The sequence below is a fragment of the Microtus oregoni genome, unplaced genomic scaffold (assembly GCF_018167655.1).
Source record: "Microtus oregoni isolate MIOR12 unplaced genomic scaffold, Mior012 000007F_ref0000211, whole genome shotgun sequence".
Classification (NCBI taxonomy): Eukaryota; Metazoa; Chordata; class Mammalia; order Rodentia; family Cricetidae; genus Microtus; species Microtus oregoni.
In genome coordinates this window covers 12,762,195-12,778,630 of record NW_024543066.1, presented here as the reverse complement: position 1 = coordinate 12,778,630, position 16,436 = coordinate 12,762,195, and the positions used below count along the sequence as shown (strand labels likewise).

At 45.7% G+C, this 16,436-nt stretch overlaps 1 protein-coding gene across 5 annotated transcripts in view; it reads left to right on the top strand.

Moving 5' to 3' along the window:
- Micu1 (mitochondrial calcium uptake 1) overlaps positions 1–16,436 on the top strand; it is a 135,984-nt gene that overhangs the window by 96,562 nt on the left and 22,986 nt on the right. For all 5 annotated transcript variants that reach the window (XM_041656153.1, XM_041656152.1, XM_041656150.1 and 2 more), the window contains one exon: positions 13,053–13,190. In XM_041656153.1, coding sequence (XP_041512087.1) covers positions 13,053–13,190 — 138 coding nt within the window. The remainder of the gene's footprint in view (positions 1–13,052; positions 13,191–16,436) is intronic.

Sequence of the window (16,436 nt, the reverse complement as noted above, 5' to 3'; positions counted from 1 at the left end):
AAGTGAGGCAGAAGTGATTTAGAGCCTCCCTGGGTACAGAAGACCCTATCTCAAAAATAGAAGGCAAAAAGAAGATTAGATTAAATTATTTTCCTATTCTCAGAGAAATACTGTTCTTTTGGGGGGGACTGGGAGTGGTTACACTTGGGGAGACAGGGTTTCACTATGTAGCCCGGGCAGCTCAAACTCTGTATCCTCCTGCCTCATCTTCTTTTGTACTGGGATTTGAGGTCTATACCACTACATCTTTCTTACTGAAAGTGTTCTGGCCTTTCACCTGCCATGTTTACTCTGTCTTGTTAGCTTTTTCCATAATAGCTAATGATAAGGAGCTCACTGCCTGTGGAACAGCTCTCTGGATGGTCAGAATTAAGGGTGGTAGGATTAGTCTATCATCGTGGAGCACACTCTGGAGGCACAGGCAGGCGGATCTCTGTAATGCTGTCATTTCTCTAGCGCCACAACTGTTCTTCATGTCTCGGTTTGGTGATACTATCCCTGTAGAAAGCTGCAGTCAGGAGCTGTTTTTCATAATGTCACCTCCTCCTGGGTACACACCATCTAACTTACAGCTACCTAAGAAGAATTTCCGTTCTTCTTCCCCCTTATTCATTAGGCGCGTGCATGCTTGCATCCTCTCACAGCCTTGGTTACGGGCCTGATAAATCTTTGCAATGTTTGTCGTGGCTATAATCAAGCCAGCAACATGCATCCACGTAAAATAATTTAGAAGACCCCCAAGATTATCTGGGAAGCTGCCTTAGTCAGTGCACAGACAGCAGAACCCCTGTGTAAGTAGAGACACGAGCTGTTACACCTCTGTCAAAGAGCACTGTGGGGCACACATGAGGGAGCAAATGGGAAGAACTTATTCTCACTACCCCGCACCCCATTAATGTGGGGCCTGCTTGGAGTAAGTGCAGGGCTTAGGGCTTATTCTTACAGCTCTGGCTTCCATGAATTTACCGAAACCAAGTTTTTAGAAAGGGAGTTTATGATTCAGCCTTTAATCCCAAGCAGAGTTCGCTCTTCCCCACCTCTTCTCCCTCTGTCTCCTACATGCAAGGAATTCATGCGAGCCATGGGAGGGGGGATTCATGTGAACCATGGAAGGAGGGTAGATCCATGCAAGCCATGGAGGGAGGGAGGATCCATGCAAGCCATGGAAGGAGGGTAGATCCATGCAAGCCATGGAGGGATGGAGGATCCATACGAGCCATGGAAGGAGGGTAGATCCATGCAAGCCATGGAGGGAGGGTAGATCCATGCAAGCCATGGAAGGAAGGTAGATCCATGCGAGCCATGGAGGGAGGGTAGATCTATGCAAGCCATGGGAGGGAGGATCCATGCGAGCCATGGGAGGGGCAATATTAAAAGCATTATTTCTTTGTTTTTCTTTCCTTTCTCAATCAGCTTTTCTTTGTTATATTTTAAAATGTATAACTTGATAATTTCACACACTTGTGTAATGTATTTTGATCGTATTCATATATACCCCTTCCATCCTTCCTTGCCCTGCTAACCCCTTTGGACCCCTCCTTCCCAGAACAGTCTCCCTTACACCCTTGTCATTTTGTTTCTCTGTGACCCACTGAGTCTGATTAGCGCACCCTGTTTGAGCATGAGTATGGTTTGGTTTTGGTTTTGGTTTTTTTCTGACTCATGGGCACCTGACCAGGGGCTAATGAAGAAAAGTGAGTGACTCGCCCTCCACTGGCAGCCAGCAGGAACTAACTGCCCGTCGCTCTTCAGCCAGGGGTGGACCTCACGAGCCCCTCCTCCAGTATTGGCTATCTTTATAGAAGATGTTATATTTCTCTTTAATCGTAGCTGAAGGGATGCTAGAGAGATGGGTCAGTGGTTCAGAACGCGTGCTGCTCTTCTAGACCTGAGTTCAGTGTGCAGCCCCCACATCAGGTGACTCATCACCTGTCACTCCACTCCAGGGTATCCAGTGCCCCCCTCTGTCTTCCGTGGGCACATATAAACACACATGGCATAAATCCACACAGATACACATAAGCAAAAACAAGAATAAGATACGTTTTTAATGTAGCTGAAGGTAACAGAAACAAACTAATCCCAGACCTATTGCTAATGCTATTCCTCCTGGCAGCTAATGTTTCCTGAGCTCTCAGCTTGTGCCCAGCTGATTACTGCCACACTTATCAAACAACAAAGCACAAACGTTGGAGGGATGCTCCATCATCTTTTCCCAGAGAGAGAAAAGAAAATGCCGTGGAGCTCACCATGACAAAAATAACTTCTTTACTTTCTGCGTAGTAAAAATATTTAGTTACATCAGGAGCCATGCCAGGATTTTTTTCCCTGTCAATAACTATCAAGCTTACAATATTCCTCTAGGCTGAGGCTTTTAGTATATGGCATTCTTATGCAGACACAAAAGGGAAATGCAAGTAAATAAATTAATAACTTGGTCTAAACTTGCCCTCATTCAGGAGCCAGCACACCTCTGAGTGTCTTAGCCTGACTCAGGCTGGCCGGCTGGCTGCTCCCCCACACGCTGTTGTCCTCTGAGCCACCACAGCTCTGTGCTGATGCAGCCTTTGAAAGGAAAATCCCACTGTCACCTGGGGTTTTCCCCTAAGCTGTTGACACCCATTATACCAGCTTCGACTTGTTTCTGCAGGCAGTAACAATGGCACAGCTGCTGCCTAACCAATGACAAGCTTCAGAAGTCTACTGATTTCAGATACTAAATGTAAGACTGAGGACAGCCCAGCAGTTAAGAGCCTGCTTCCCAGCTCCCATGTCAGGCAGCCTACACTCACCCAGAATGTTGGCTCTAGGGGATCTGACGGCCACTTCTGGCCTGTGCAGGCACCAGCACTCATGTGTATACACACACAAACACACAGTTTAAAAATTAATGTTAATAATAATAATAATGGAGCTGGAGATGTGGAGATATATATATATATATATATATATATATATATATATATATATCCCCTTCAACCCTCTCCCAAGGTCCCCATGCTCCCAGTTTACTCAGGAGATCTTGTCTTTTTCTACTTCCTGAGATATGGATTGTTTACCACCCTCTTTGACCGCATGAACCTGGGAGAGTGGGCCTAAGAATGAGGCCAGCTAAAGTCTCATGCAATAGCCAACTTTATTCAGAGCATCGGAGAATTTATCCTCTGAGGGCTAAGAAGAGTCCCGAGTAAAGCGTACAATCACAAGGAAAGCAGCACGTAGCAAAAACATGTTTTTCCATAGAAGCACACGAATAACGCCAGCTCAAGTGAGCTCGCTCCCATCCACTGCACCCGGGAGGAGCGTGAAAACACATTCAAGAACAGTTCTGTTTTGAAGAAACTGAGGCTACAAGGCCCTTTTTTTCTGGGAGTTTTCTCCCAGCATTCAGAATTCTCACAGGACTCCATTCTTGGACAGAGTCCCGACAGTGGCTCAGCAGTTAAGAGCATTTACTGCTCTTGCAGAGGACCTGAGTTCAGGCCCCAGCACCCATATTGGGTAACTTACAACCACCTATAACTCCAGCTGCAGGGTGTCAAGTGCTTCTGGACACACACAGAGAGACACATGCAGAGAGAGAGAGAGAGAGAGAGAGAGAGAGAGAGAGAGAGAGAGAGGAGAGAGGGAGACATACACACACACACACACACACACACAGGATTTCAACACAGTAATAATTCTTACAATGTGAAGAACTATCTAAAGGCATTTGCAGACAGAGCTCAGTGATAGGATGCTTGCCATAAAGGCATAAGCTCCTGAGTTCAATTCCCAGCAATATAGACTAAGAAGTTCCAGACCATCCTGGGCTGTCTGGTGAAACACAAGCTCAAAAAAAAAAATTAAGTAAAAATATTTGAGAAAAGATCAATCAAGGTAACTGTACATCTTTTATCTAATTTAACCTTCACAGTAATCCTAGGAGAGAGATACTGTCATTGTACCCATGTGATAGATGAAGTAGCCGAGGCCTGGAAGAGTTAAACGGGTTGCCTAGAGATACACAGTTGGTATTTGTCCAAGGGAGAACAAAATCAAGTCCTCTGACTGCCGTGCTGGTTTCCTGCTGCCGTGTTCTATTGGATTCATTTCCAGCCCTCAAACAAACAGTACTTTTGATGTGGATGTGGTGGGGCTGGTGATAGAGAAGATAGAGCCGTGTAGAGTGTTTCCCAGGGGTCATCTGTTCCAGTGGCCAAATGGAAGGGCACCCACAAATGTCTTCAGTTAAGTGTAGATTCATTTTGCTAACTCAGATGAGTGGGTCTTTCTGTGTTTTGATCAAAACAGTCTTACTTTCCAAGTGATACAGAGTTATGCTAATGATTTACAGACATCTATCCTTGCCTGCATTTTATAAAAATTGATGACATGGTAGAATTTTGGAATAGCAGGTGAAAGGAAAAACCAGAACCTTGCTGATGGATTCTTTTGGTTCTCGCTTTAGTGAATAAATGTACCTGCCAGTCTCACCTAATTTATCACCCCAGCCGGCTTCCAGATTCTGAGTACAAACTGTTTTACTTGTGAAGCCTAGCACTGCCGTCCTACCCACAGCCTCCCTCTTGCTGTTGCTGATCTCGGCTGTCCGCATGGTTCCCTCAGTCTTGTTGTTTGTGAACTGACCCAGCAAAGGCGAGTGGTCCTTTCTAGCCAGCAGAGCCCACACCTCGTCGTCTCCTTGATGCTCTAGGGACAACTACAAGATCCCCCTGGCCCTCGGGAATAAATGCCAATTCTAAAGAAGCCATACCATCACCCCTTAGGCCTACCATAGTCTCTACTGCAAAGTGTATCTTAGGTGCCCATCTGGTGATAAATTGGCAGCTGAATTTTATAAGACAGAGACATTCAACCAAAATTATGTAATGAGCTCATGCTATGTGTGTGACATAGCAAATAATATAAATCCCGTGCTCTTCCTCCAAGAAGTAGCTAATCCTGGGCTGGGAGGTGACCAGGTAGGTAGAATGTTGCTATGAAGACATAAGGACCATGATTCAGCTCTGTGGAACCCACATCCAGCTAGCCCTAGCATGTAACCCCAGCACTCCTGGAGAGAGATGGAAGGTGTGGTCAAACCAATCCCCAAAAGGTCTGGGGCCAGCTAGCCTGGAATATGCTGCAGAGAACAAGAGACCCTATGGAAAATAAGACAAGGACCAGTACCCAAGATTATCCTTTGGACTCCCCCACCATGTGCAACATAGCATGCACACACACACACACACACCATAAACACAAAAGAAGTTTTAAGCAGTATATAATGTTAGGAGAGATACAGGCACCATGAACAAGCAAAGCCTAATGCAGTGTGGGGTGTAAATGAATGAGTGCTGTTATGTCAGCAGGCATGTCCCAGAGTGCAAAAATACATCAAACTTTCCGTAAGCTGACAGTTTTGTTTTGGGCAGCATTCCTGGCTCTCCCAGGCCTCTAGTAGCCTGTAACGCTACACTTTGGACACACCTAGTAGGCCTTACCTGTTGTCAGAGCCCAGAAGATTCTGGAAAACTGAGTGCATTTGAGATCATTAGTAGGACCATAAGGTTCAGGGAAGGACAAGGTTTACACAAGGAGATGGAGCGGGGGCAGCCCCAGACAGGAAAAATGACAGGAGGAAAAATTACCCAGGTCCTTAGCATAAAACAAGCCTCCCTCCAGAGCCCCAAGTTATTCCAGGTCCTGTCAAAACTGGTGAACGCCTCCTTTGGAGCACCTGAGGGTCTGGAGTTGACTGGGTTCTCCTTGCTGCGGCCGGGCAGCTTTACGTTTCTGTCATTGCTGTGAGAAGTCACCAGACATGTGGGCAGCGCAGCTGGGAGTTTGCTCTGTGTGTCAGCGAGGTGGGGCTAATCCCCGTCGTGCCAGAACTCACTGGAAGTGCATACATTCTCACTGGGCGAGCTTATGCGGTCTGACTTATACGGGTTTCTCCCTTTATCAGTAAGGATCTTCTGTCTTTCCCCAAGGTTGATCTTTAAAGGCATTTGGCTTTAAAGGCACAGAGGTGGGGTAGTAATTGTATTTTTCTGTTTTTTTTTTTCTTTTTGTTTTTCTTTTCTGCTTGCGGTGGGACAGGCTCTCACTATGTAGACTAAGCCTGTCTCAGCTCTCCATTCTCCTAACTCAGCCTCCTGAGTGTCTGGTTTACAGATGTGCACCAACTCACCCATCTCATTTTGTCTCAGTTCCTTGCTGTGAAGAAAAGACGGTCAGTTAGAAATCACTAGCCCAGTGTAAATTCTGTGTCTAGATTACCATTACTATTTCTTAAAAGTGCTTGCGTCAGCTGTTGTTTTTCAGTTTGCCTCACCTTTAGGCTTATCATGCATGGTTCTGGTTCTTTGGTGTCAAGTAAGGGACAAGCCAAATCTCCAGCTCCCTCGTGAAACTGACAAGCTGTCAGCCACGCGCTAGGATGGACCTGCCGTATTTTTGCCTAGGCAGCCAATCCCAACACTTTCTGTACAGACATTTGGACTTGGGAAAAGCACAGGCAGTCTGCCTCCCTACAGCCGTTGATCCCTCGGTCCTTGGTTCTTATCTCCTGAAATTAGAGCATTTCTGGTTTTTTCTCCCAGCAGTCTTTCTGTGGGAAAGACTCTGTGATCTCACATGAAAAGAGAAGTGTCCTTGAACTCCGAGTAACACTGGGCCTCTCAGATCTCACAGGAATGTGTAATGCAAAGCCAGGGATTTTTCACGTTACTGGAAGCAGAAATTGCCTATAACATCTAGTGCTTGCTAAAAGTTCTCTTAAAGGAAAAAACCCCCGAAATCCCTCAGCAGTTTCGTGTGGCAACGGTAACTTCACTGAGGGGCTGGGACCCGGCACAGCAGTTCCTTTTGCCCTTTGTTGGTCAGGTTCTTCAGGAAGGGTACCCAGAACTGCCACAGGATGCAAATGATCCGTGCAAGCTGACTGGACAAGGACGCTCGAGTGTTAAGCCTACCGAGAGTGTGCAGACTGAGCCCGGCAGCCTCGGAATTTCCTTTGAAGATCCTGCTCTCCCAGGCCGCCTTTTCTTTGAAAATAGATCTTTCCTAATACCACCCTAACACATTAGAACAGAAGACGGGTTAACTGGCTGAACGTCGCCCAAGACTCTTCAGGAGAGGCAACCTGGTTAATTGGGCTCATATAATATTTAAATGATAGTTAAAATGCCCAAGACATTCCAACTAGTGACCTAGCAGACTGCCAAATTTGAAACAAATGCAGCTGGCAATCTACTTTTTTTTTTTAAAGACAGTGTCTCATGTAGCTCAGAATGACCTGTGTGTGCAGCCAAGGATAACCCTCGTGTAGCTCAGAATGACCTGTGTTGTATAGCCAAGGATAACCCTCATGTAGCTCAGAATGACCTGTGTTGTATAGCCAAGGATAACCCTCGTGTAGCTCAGAATGACCTGTGTTGTATAGCCAAGGATAATCCTCGTGTAGCTCAGAATGACCTGTGTGTGCAGCCAAGGATAACCTCTAACTTCTTCCCCTCCTGTCTTGTACTTCCCTGAATGCTAGGGTAATGGGGATCACATATGCCATCACTTCCAGTTAATGCAGTGCTGGGGACCGAACCCAGGGCTTCATGCGTGCCAGGCATGCTCTCTGTCAGCTGAGCCACATTGCCAGCCTTTCTTCCCCCACCTTCATTGTTGTTGTTGTTTATGACAGGGTCTTTTTATGTAGCCCAGGCTGCCCTGGAACTCACCACATAGTCAAAGTTAGCCTGGCAGTCTGGATCCTCTTGCCTCAGGTTCCAGATGTGCCCTCAGTCACAGGGTGTGATGTGCTCTTTGTTTCTGAGGTGTTAATCCCTGCCATTAAGCACCACTGTGAAGTCGTATCTTTTTAACAAAAACAGGATGTTTCCTTGTTTAAAAATACAGAAATCCTGAGTCAGGCCTAGTGGGTCACACCTATAATCCCTGTGCTCCAGGTGTGAGGCAGAAGGATTAAAAGGTCAAGGCCCAGCATGGTCTACAAAAAGTTCAAGGAAAGCTTGGGCAATACAGTCAGACTTTGTCTCAAACAAAGGAAAATATAGAAGCTACAGGTGAATATTTCATTTCTTTCCTTACTAGGAAAGAGTTCTTAGGCATAACTACTTAAAAAGAAAGTATATATGTAGCTGTAATAAAGATTTTCATACATAAAATAGATCTAGACCAAGTTAAAAGATGGGCAAACTGGGTGAAAATTACCATACATTAACAAGGGCAAACATTTTATCTTATACTAAGTACCACTGTTTCCGTTTGTGTGTGTGTGTATGGGTGTTTTCCCTGCATGTATGTCTGTGTACCACCTGGGGCTGTCAGTCAGAAAGGTTAGCCCCGTTCTTGGTCTGGCTATATGACTGGGACTCAGGATTTGGTCAAGTGATTTAATCACAGCCCAAACTTCCTTCTTTTTGATTCCCTGGGGCAGTTCTTAAACTTATGGGCTTAATGATTTTCCCACCTCAGCCTCCCAAGTAGCTAGGATTACACGCACACACCACCTTTCCTAGGCAAAACAAAACAACAACAAAAAAAAAAGGAAAAAAAAGACAAGGTTTGGCCCTGAAACACTAGTGAAGGAGGCTGGCCTCGAAATTCGCCTGCCTCTGCCTCTGCCTTCTCAGTGCGGAGACTAAAGGTATGCACCACCGCGCCCAGCCCACATCTTGAGTGCTGGAATTACATGTATTCACCACCACTTCTGGCTCCAGCTGAACCAGTTTTAAACTGTAAGAACTCTTTTAAGTTTGGAATTGAAAAGTATAATTGTTTAGGCTGGCATGTCACTCAGAGATAGAATAATCACTTGCCCAGCATGCACAAGGACCCAGCACCACAAGCAGCCCAGCAGTTTGGTTGATATTCAGTAATCTCATGGTCTGAGTCTGCTGGACTGTGTTAGCTGTGCTGAGCACAGAGCGGATGTTGCCTCCATTCCAAACTTCAGGCCTGCACGTCCTCACCTTGCCAGAAGACAGCCATGAGTGAGGCCATGAAGATTCCTCGTAGTTTAGAGATGCCCATCCAATTACAGAAACAGATTGCAGCTCAAACTTTAAAATACGGTGTGCCACGGGAAATAGTGCCTGTAATCCATTTTCTTTTTCATGAACCTAATAGTATGAAACTCCTGCAGGAATAATGGTGGCACAGAAGCCCCGTGCGGTGTTGCACTGTGCAATTTAGAAGCTAGAAAAGGCCTCTGAAGAGTTTGTCATTCTGAAACGCTTGTGTACGGGAAGGGTTTGCCTGGGGACTGGACAGGTCTCTTCTGAGGCTGTCACTGTGTGATAGTGTGGTCCACTTTACACCTCCTAGAATGTAATAACGCCTTGTCTTCACTAAGTGATGACCCACTTTCAGATACCAATTTCTTCCTCCTTTCTACTGTTTTTCCATCTTTTTTTTTAGCCATTATATTAAAACATATTTTCTTCTCTCCCTCGCTTTTCATCTTCCTCGGATCATCTCCCATAGATAAATATAGACCATCTGTCCTTCCAAAAGGCTATTCCTTCTCTCAGTGAGGAGCAGGGGACAAAAACACTGTGTGTAGAAAGCCCGGAAAAATCTTAGCATTTGCTGGCTGGCTTCTCTTTTCTAGCCCTTGCTTGCCTGCCCCGCCACCCCTCTGGGGATCAGCAGTGAGACAGCTGATATATGTTTGAGACCATGGCAGGGGCTGCAAAGGGAAACTCTGTCAGCTGCCTTTGAAACACGGAGGAGCAGCACAGACAATGAGTGGTGTGCTGGGCCACAGGTTCTTTGCCACAGGACTAACTAGAATGGAATTCCTTAATTGTCACCTAAGTGGAATTTACGGGGATCCAACCTAAGTGAGCATGTGTTTGCTAAGTCAGTGCAAGTCAGAGACTGGAGACCACTTCCAGATACACAGGCATTTCCTGCATTCTAATAATTTTTTAATGACTGGTGTCTCTCCTTGAGGCCCTTCCTTGACCTTGAGGATTGATCATTCACCCACAGCACACTTGCAGAACTGTCAATACTAAAGATGCAAGATGGGAACCAGGCATGGCTTCCTTGAAGGACTGAGGCAGCAGGATCATGAGTTTGAGTCCAATTTGGTCTGCATAGTGAGACTCTGTCGAAAGATAATTGCACGAATGATCCCTACAGCCATGTAACATCTGTCCGTGGCCCTTGACATTTTAAGCTAGTGAAACTCAATCTTCAAAACTACCAAACTTTCATTTAAGTAGGTCTTCAGCTTTAAAATGTTGAACCAGTAGAATGTAGAATGTTTGTGTCTGTTTGTTACTAGTTGTGTGTGTGTGTGTGTGTAAAATACCCGTACACGGCCCCACCCCTGCCATATTTATGACTTCAGAAACAGCCAGGTGGTCGTGGCGCACGCCTTTAATCCCAGCACTCGGGAGGCAGAGGCAGGAGAATCTTTGTGAGTTCGAGGCCAGCCTGGTCTGCAAGAGCTAGTTCCAGGACAGGCTCCAAAGCTACAGAGAAACCCTGTCTCGAAAAACAAAACAAAACAAAACAAAAAAAGACTTGAGAAACATACAGACTGGCACACATGAGGCCCTGATCCCCCGCAATGCAGAAAAAATCTCATTAGGTAGATAGTGTTGCCTCAGAAGACGCAGTAGCCTAAGCAGAGAGGCGCTGCCCAGAGGCAAATCAAAGAGCTAAAGCTAAAGAGTTCTGAAGTGGGCCAGACTGTGCAGAAAGAGCAAATATTAGTGTTTAAGGGTTTCAGTTCTAATTGCTTAATAATAATGAAACCTGTTACCAAAAGCCAAGTCTGGGCCTTCAAATGTTAGTAAAATCCTAATTTGATCACTGAAATTGCTGCTTGAGGGTCTCCCCTGGAAACTGCCCTTGAAAAATACCAGAGGCATCTTTGCACTTCTGAAGGCTGAAAACTGAAGGACTTCCCTGAGCCAACTGCTGTCCGGTTTGCAGATAAACATTTCAGCCTCAAGTCTGCCTTGCCGCAGAGGGCTGAAATGCTGAGGTGTGAGATTACCCCCACGACATGGGGAATTCCAGAAAGGGGAGTACCAATGTCCAGCCTGCAGAACAGGGGCCGTAGCTTCGTCTTAGGATCCGATTGTAAATGGATTCTGTACCACCAACTCTGACTCAGGCGTTTAAGCCCACTGGAAACAGATACCCGCCTGCTGCAAACAGTGCAGAAAGTTGCCCACTTGCAGAATTTTTATCAGTTCCTCTGTTTTCTTCCAGGATGGTAAATTGAGCCATAAATCAAACTTAAATCAAATCCCAAAACCTTTGGGTCTTGTCGGAAATTAATCAGTCCTATGGAAGTGATGGAATGACTGATGTAGAACACCGCGGGCTTGGGTGGGGAAGGAGACCTTCACTTGGTATTGATGGCGTTGATTTCCTTTGCAGATAGCTTTGTTTCTCTTAAACAAGGCTCTCAGCCCCCCACTCCCACCCCCGGTGTTCTAGTTGATTGAAAATGACCGAGTGCTGTCCTGAAGGTTGGGGAGAAGCAGGAAATGGTGTCAGCCCCGATGGGCTGGGCTGCCTTTGCACATCCAGTCTTGTAACATGTGCTTGCATAGTGCCTCAGTCTTCTTACCTGCAGAGTGGAGCTTAAATGAAAGAATGTGTAAGTTAGCTGCCTGGGTGTGGCGCATGCCCAGTAAAGGGTCGCTATTACAGCATGGTTCTCATGGCTCGGACACTCCCGTGGCTCATGAGTGAGGAGATGAGGTGTGTCAGCTGACCAGGCCAACTGAGGAAATGAGAAGGGAAAGAATCCTCTCTTAGCGATTTCAGTTTTCATTGCTTGTCTCGTGTGTCCTATCTCCATAGGGCGAAAACAGAATTGTCTCCTTCCTTTCTGTGCCACACAATGACCAATCCAAGTGCTGGAAGACTAGAAGACAATCAGGAAGTGCTGTTGATGTGCCCTTAGTACCCTCTGACGTCTGTGTATACCCTCTCAGGAAAACAGATTAGCCCTGCCATGTAGGAATGGGAACATGTTCCAGTAAAACCGTGGAGAGATCCTACCATCTTCACATCATTTTCTTTAAATGAAATCTCAATTTTCTGATAACCCTTAGAATAGCTAGAAGTCCTTAATGCTTAGACTTTTCATCTGCATATATAAATGTCTTTAATGATTTTTCAGTAGCTTTGTAATTAGCAAGTCTGCTAAGGGCATTTTATGCTGTATGCATATTTTTAAATGTCTATTTTTCTTAAACTCTATGGATATTCTAATATTCAGTTATTCATTTTCCAGAAAACTTATAAATGTATTAATTACTCTTGTTTGAAGTCCCTAAAGATCTAAGTGCATACAAAAACTTGATTTGGGGGCTAGAGATGGCTCATCAGTTAAGAGCACTGGTTGTTCTTCCAGAGGACCCGAGTTTAATTCCCAGCACTCACACGGCAGCTCACAAAAGCTTGATTTTGCATATGCACAATTGATAAAATTTGTAATCGTGTTTAAGTCTTCTCTGAGAAGTAAGGCATAGGAAATCTTAGAGAGTGGTTATTACTTTTCATGTAGAAATCCCAGCACTTGGGAGGCAGAGGCAGGCAGATATCTATGAGTTCAAGGCCAGCCTGCTACAGACTGAGTTCCAGGCCAGCCAGGGTTACATAGTGAAAGTCTGTGGGAGGGAAGGAAGGAAGAAAGGAAGGAAGGAAGGAAGGAAGGGGAGGAGGGGAGGGGAGGGAAGGGGAAGGGAAGGGGAGGGAGGAAGGAAAAAATTGTGAATTTTAGAATTTTTGTAGAGTTTTAAAATTGGCACTATCCTCTCAAGAGTGCCCCTGACCTGTGGGGTATGGGAGGAGCTTTGACTGTTCTGGTTTTTTTTTTATTAGTATTAGCACATATTCATAATTCAGTAATGATTTTTATTGTGGTAATTTCATGTATGCATATAAGCAGTTCTGGTTTATCTGTGAGATTCTGAGGCCCAAATTCATTTCTTTCATGGAACACTGTTGATCATTCTGCAATCCATGTTAAAACCTTCCATTTACTCCCACAAACACTCTGTCTCCTTCCCACCCAGTTTGAACGCCACGACCCAGTGGATGGACGAATCACTGAGAGGCAGTTTGGTGGCATGCTGCTGGCCTACAGCGGAGTGCAGTCCAAGAAACTGACCGCCATGCAGAGACAGCTGAAGAAGCACTTCAAGGATGGGAAGGTAGGGTACCTTGGATGCAGTGGAAAGGAAACCATAGAAATGTCTGGTTAGTGCACAGACATAGACAATAATGAGGCTGTGTTGTGAGCCGTCGCTGTAACCCAGGGTTACAAGTGCAGAGAGAGAACAATAATGAACAGTGGGAAAAGAACGGGAGAGAGTACAGAAAAAGCCCAGCTTTCTTGTTCAAAGGTGGTACCATGCACTGGGATTGAGAAATATAGAAGAGGCTAATTTAGATTAAAAAAAGGATAGAGTTCTGTCAAAGATGCCTTGAATTTAACTGTTTTGTTTTTTGATTGTTTGTTTGTTTTGTTGGTTAGTTTTTCAAAACAGGGTTTCTCCATGTAGTCCTGTGTAGTAGTACGAGCGGCGGGGCTGCGTCCCCGGCACCCAGCCGCCCACATGGCTAGCTCTAGCTTATGCCCCAAAATAATTACACGGAAACTGTATTCTTTTAAACACCGCTTGGCCCATTATATCTAGCCTTTTCTCGGCTAACTCTCGCACCTGGACTAGCCCATTTCTTATAATCTGTGTAGCCCACGAGCTGGCTTACCAGGAATGATCTTAACCTGCGTCTGCCTGGAGTGGGAGAATCATAGCGACTCCCTGACTCAGCTTCTTTCTCCCAGCCTTCTCTTCTGTTTACTCCTCCCACCTATGTTTTAACCTATGAGGGCCAAGCAGTTTCTTTATTGCTTAACCAATGAAATCAACAGATAGAAAGATGACCCTCCTCCATCAGTCCTTTCTGTCCTAGAACTTGCTTGGTAGACCAGGCTGGCCTCAAACTCACCGAAATCCGCATTCTCCTGCCTCCAGAGTGCTGGCTTAAAAGACGGGCACCACCACTGCCTAGCTGTGATGACTTGAGTTTAAAATCGCTATAGGTTATCCACACAGAGATGATCACGAGGCAGCTCAGTATCCAAGTCTACCTCAGAGCTTTGAGCCAGGTTTGGTAATCACTAACACTGTTAGATTTAAAACCATGAGTGCTGGAGAGATTTCCTCAAGGGGGCCTTACACAGAATGAAAACTCTGGACCAAGGGCAGAATCCAAGGAAATATGATTTTGAGAAGTCGGGTTAAGGACTTACTCAGTCCGCAATTAAAAAAAAAATGCTATGTTATCGTTATGATAACACCATGACCAAAAGCGACTAGGAGAAGAAAGGAGTTTAATGGGCTTGCAGGTTATAATTCATCATCAGAGGAAACAAACAAGAAACCTAGAGGCAGGAGCCGAAGCAGAGGCCATGGAAAAACTCTGTTTACTGACTTGCTCTCCATAGCACCACAGACTTCCCTATGGCTGTTCTGATGAGGTGGTTTTCTCAGTAAAGGTACCACCTTCTCAAAGGACTCCAGCTTATGCCAAGTTGACAGAAAATTAACACACAAGGACGCAAACTGTGAGTCCAAAATCAGCAGTAAGGACAAACCTGGAACATATGAGGAGCTCATGTGGCTGGAACATCCCAGACTGAGGACAGATGAGGTCAGAGAGGCACAGAAGAAGCCCAGGCATTGCTCAGAACGATGAGAGGGCACTGAAGGTTTGAGGGTGAAATGACACGGTTGGTTATATACATGACAAGTCACGGCCCCGTCGTGGAAGATGATGTGGGAATGCGCAAGAGCAGGAGCAAAAAGACTGATAATGAGGTTGTCAGAGGATTTAGGAAGGGGGGAGAAGTCTAGGCGGCACTGAAATAAGAGACCTTGGGCTCCCAGGAGCTCTGCTCAGTCCTGCTCGCTGCGCTTCTCTAGACTGGCTGCACCGCCCGAAATAGGAAAAGGACCGATCACAAGATGCACTGGGGGCAGCCGAGACTGGAAGAGAGACCTGACTGCCAGCTGCTCAGGCACTCAGACACAATAAACCCGGACTAAAGCAGAGAACTCAGGAATTCTCACTGCAGGCCCCACACCTTTGCTGCTGGATAGCAGGAGCCATGTGGCCATGGTCAGAGCACCAGCCTGGCACTGAATATGTTCCATCAGTGATGACCAGGGAGGTGTGGTGTGGTCAAGACAAGGCCTCAGCTGCTTCCCTGGTGGTCTCCGTGGTCACCATAGCTAAATTCCCTAACCTCACTGGCCTTGGGAACTGAACAATTCCTAACTGCTTGCCAATCACTAGAAAAGAAATGAGATAGTCAAGATTTGCCCCAGTTTTCTTCTTGTTTGTCTAAGAAATCTTTCGTGAACACCACTGTTTTCTATCCACTTCTCAGCTGGACATTTTTTCTCCTCGCCTTGGATGTTGAAAAGCTGAAAGGATTCTGAGCCAGGCTCGGTTCTTCTGAACTCAGTCCAGCCTGTTTCCACAGCAGGTGTTCTCTTAGCTGAGGATAGACTTGTCATCAGTGGGAAGTAAGAGAAGATTTCTCCCCACCCCACTAAAGCACTTCTGCAGTACCCAGCACCCAGCTCGTGTCTATGAAAAGTATATCGATGGCGAGTGTTCAGGTGGACTTTTAGCCTTGCTGGACACGTGATGCTTGCATCAAGCAAGCAGTTTTCTGTAGGCAGACTTTTCATCTTTGTTTTGTGAGAGCTTTTTCATGTTGATTGTTTGTTAGACTTTAGGGGTGCTGAGGATCTAGCCTAGGGCCACCTGTATGCTAGGCAGATGTGTTACGCTGAGCCACATGCCCAGCCCGAACAGACCTATTTTTAAAGGTTGTTACAGATGTTGGTTTGACCTTAAGTTCGCTATCAATCATGATAGATTAATCCATATTTTATCATGAACTTATATTTGAAAGTAATGGATTAGGGGTTGGAGACATCTCCCTTGAAGGCACACATGTTTTACCTTGTCCAGGAGTTAATTTAAGACCAAAGACCTTGCGAAAGAGAGCTCTGGCGTGAAAGGACAGACTTTGTGAACCTGGGAATCTGGGTGCAAAATTACTTTTGGCCAGAATTTCTAGCCTGCTTTAGCTAGGAGATTAAAATTGATTGCCCTCTTGTGCTGATTAAATAGTTGTGAACATAGCAATTATCCAAAATGAGAGTTAATAAAGGGCCTTTGCTCCTAATATTTCCAGCCCATCTCTCCAGAACATTTCCTATTAAGAAGAAATCCCCATCTGTTTCTGAGTGCTTCTTTTATTCCATTTTAACATGAAAATGTGAGGGCTAGAGAGACGGCTCAGCACCCACATGGTGGCTCCCAGCCATCTGGAACTCCAGCTCCAGGGGATCTGATGCCTTCTTCTGGCCGCTACAGGC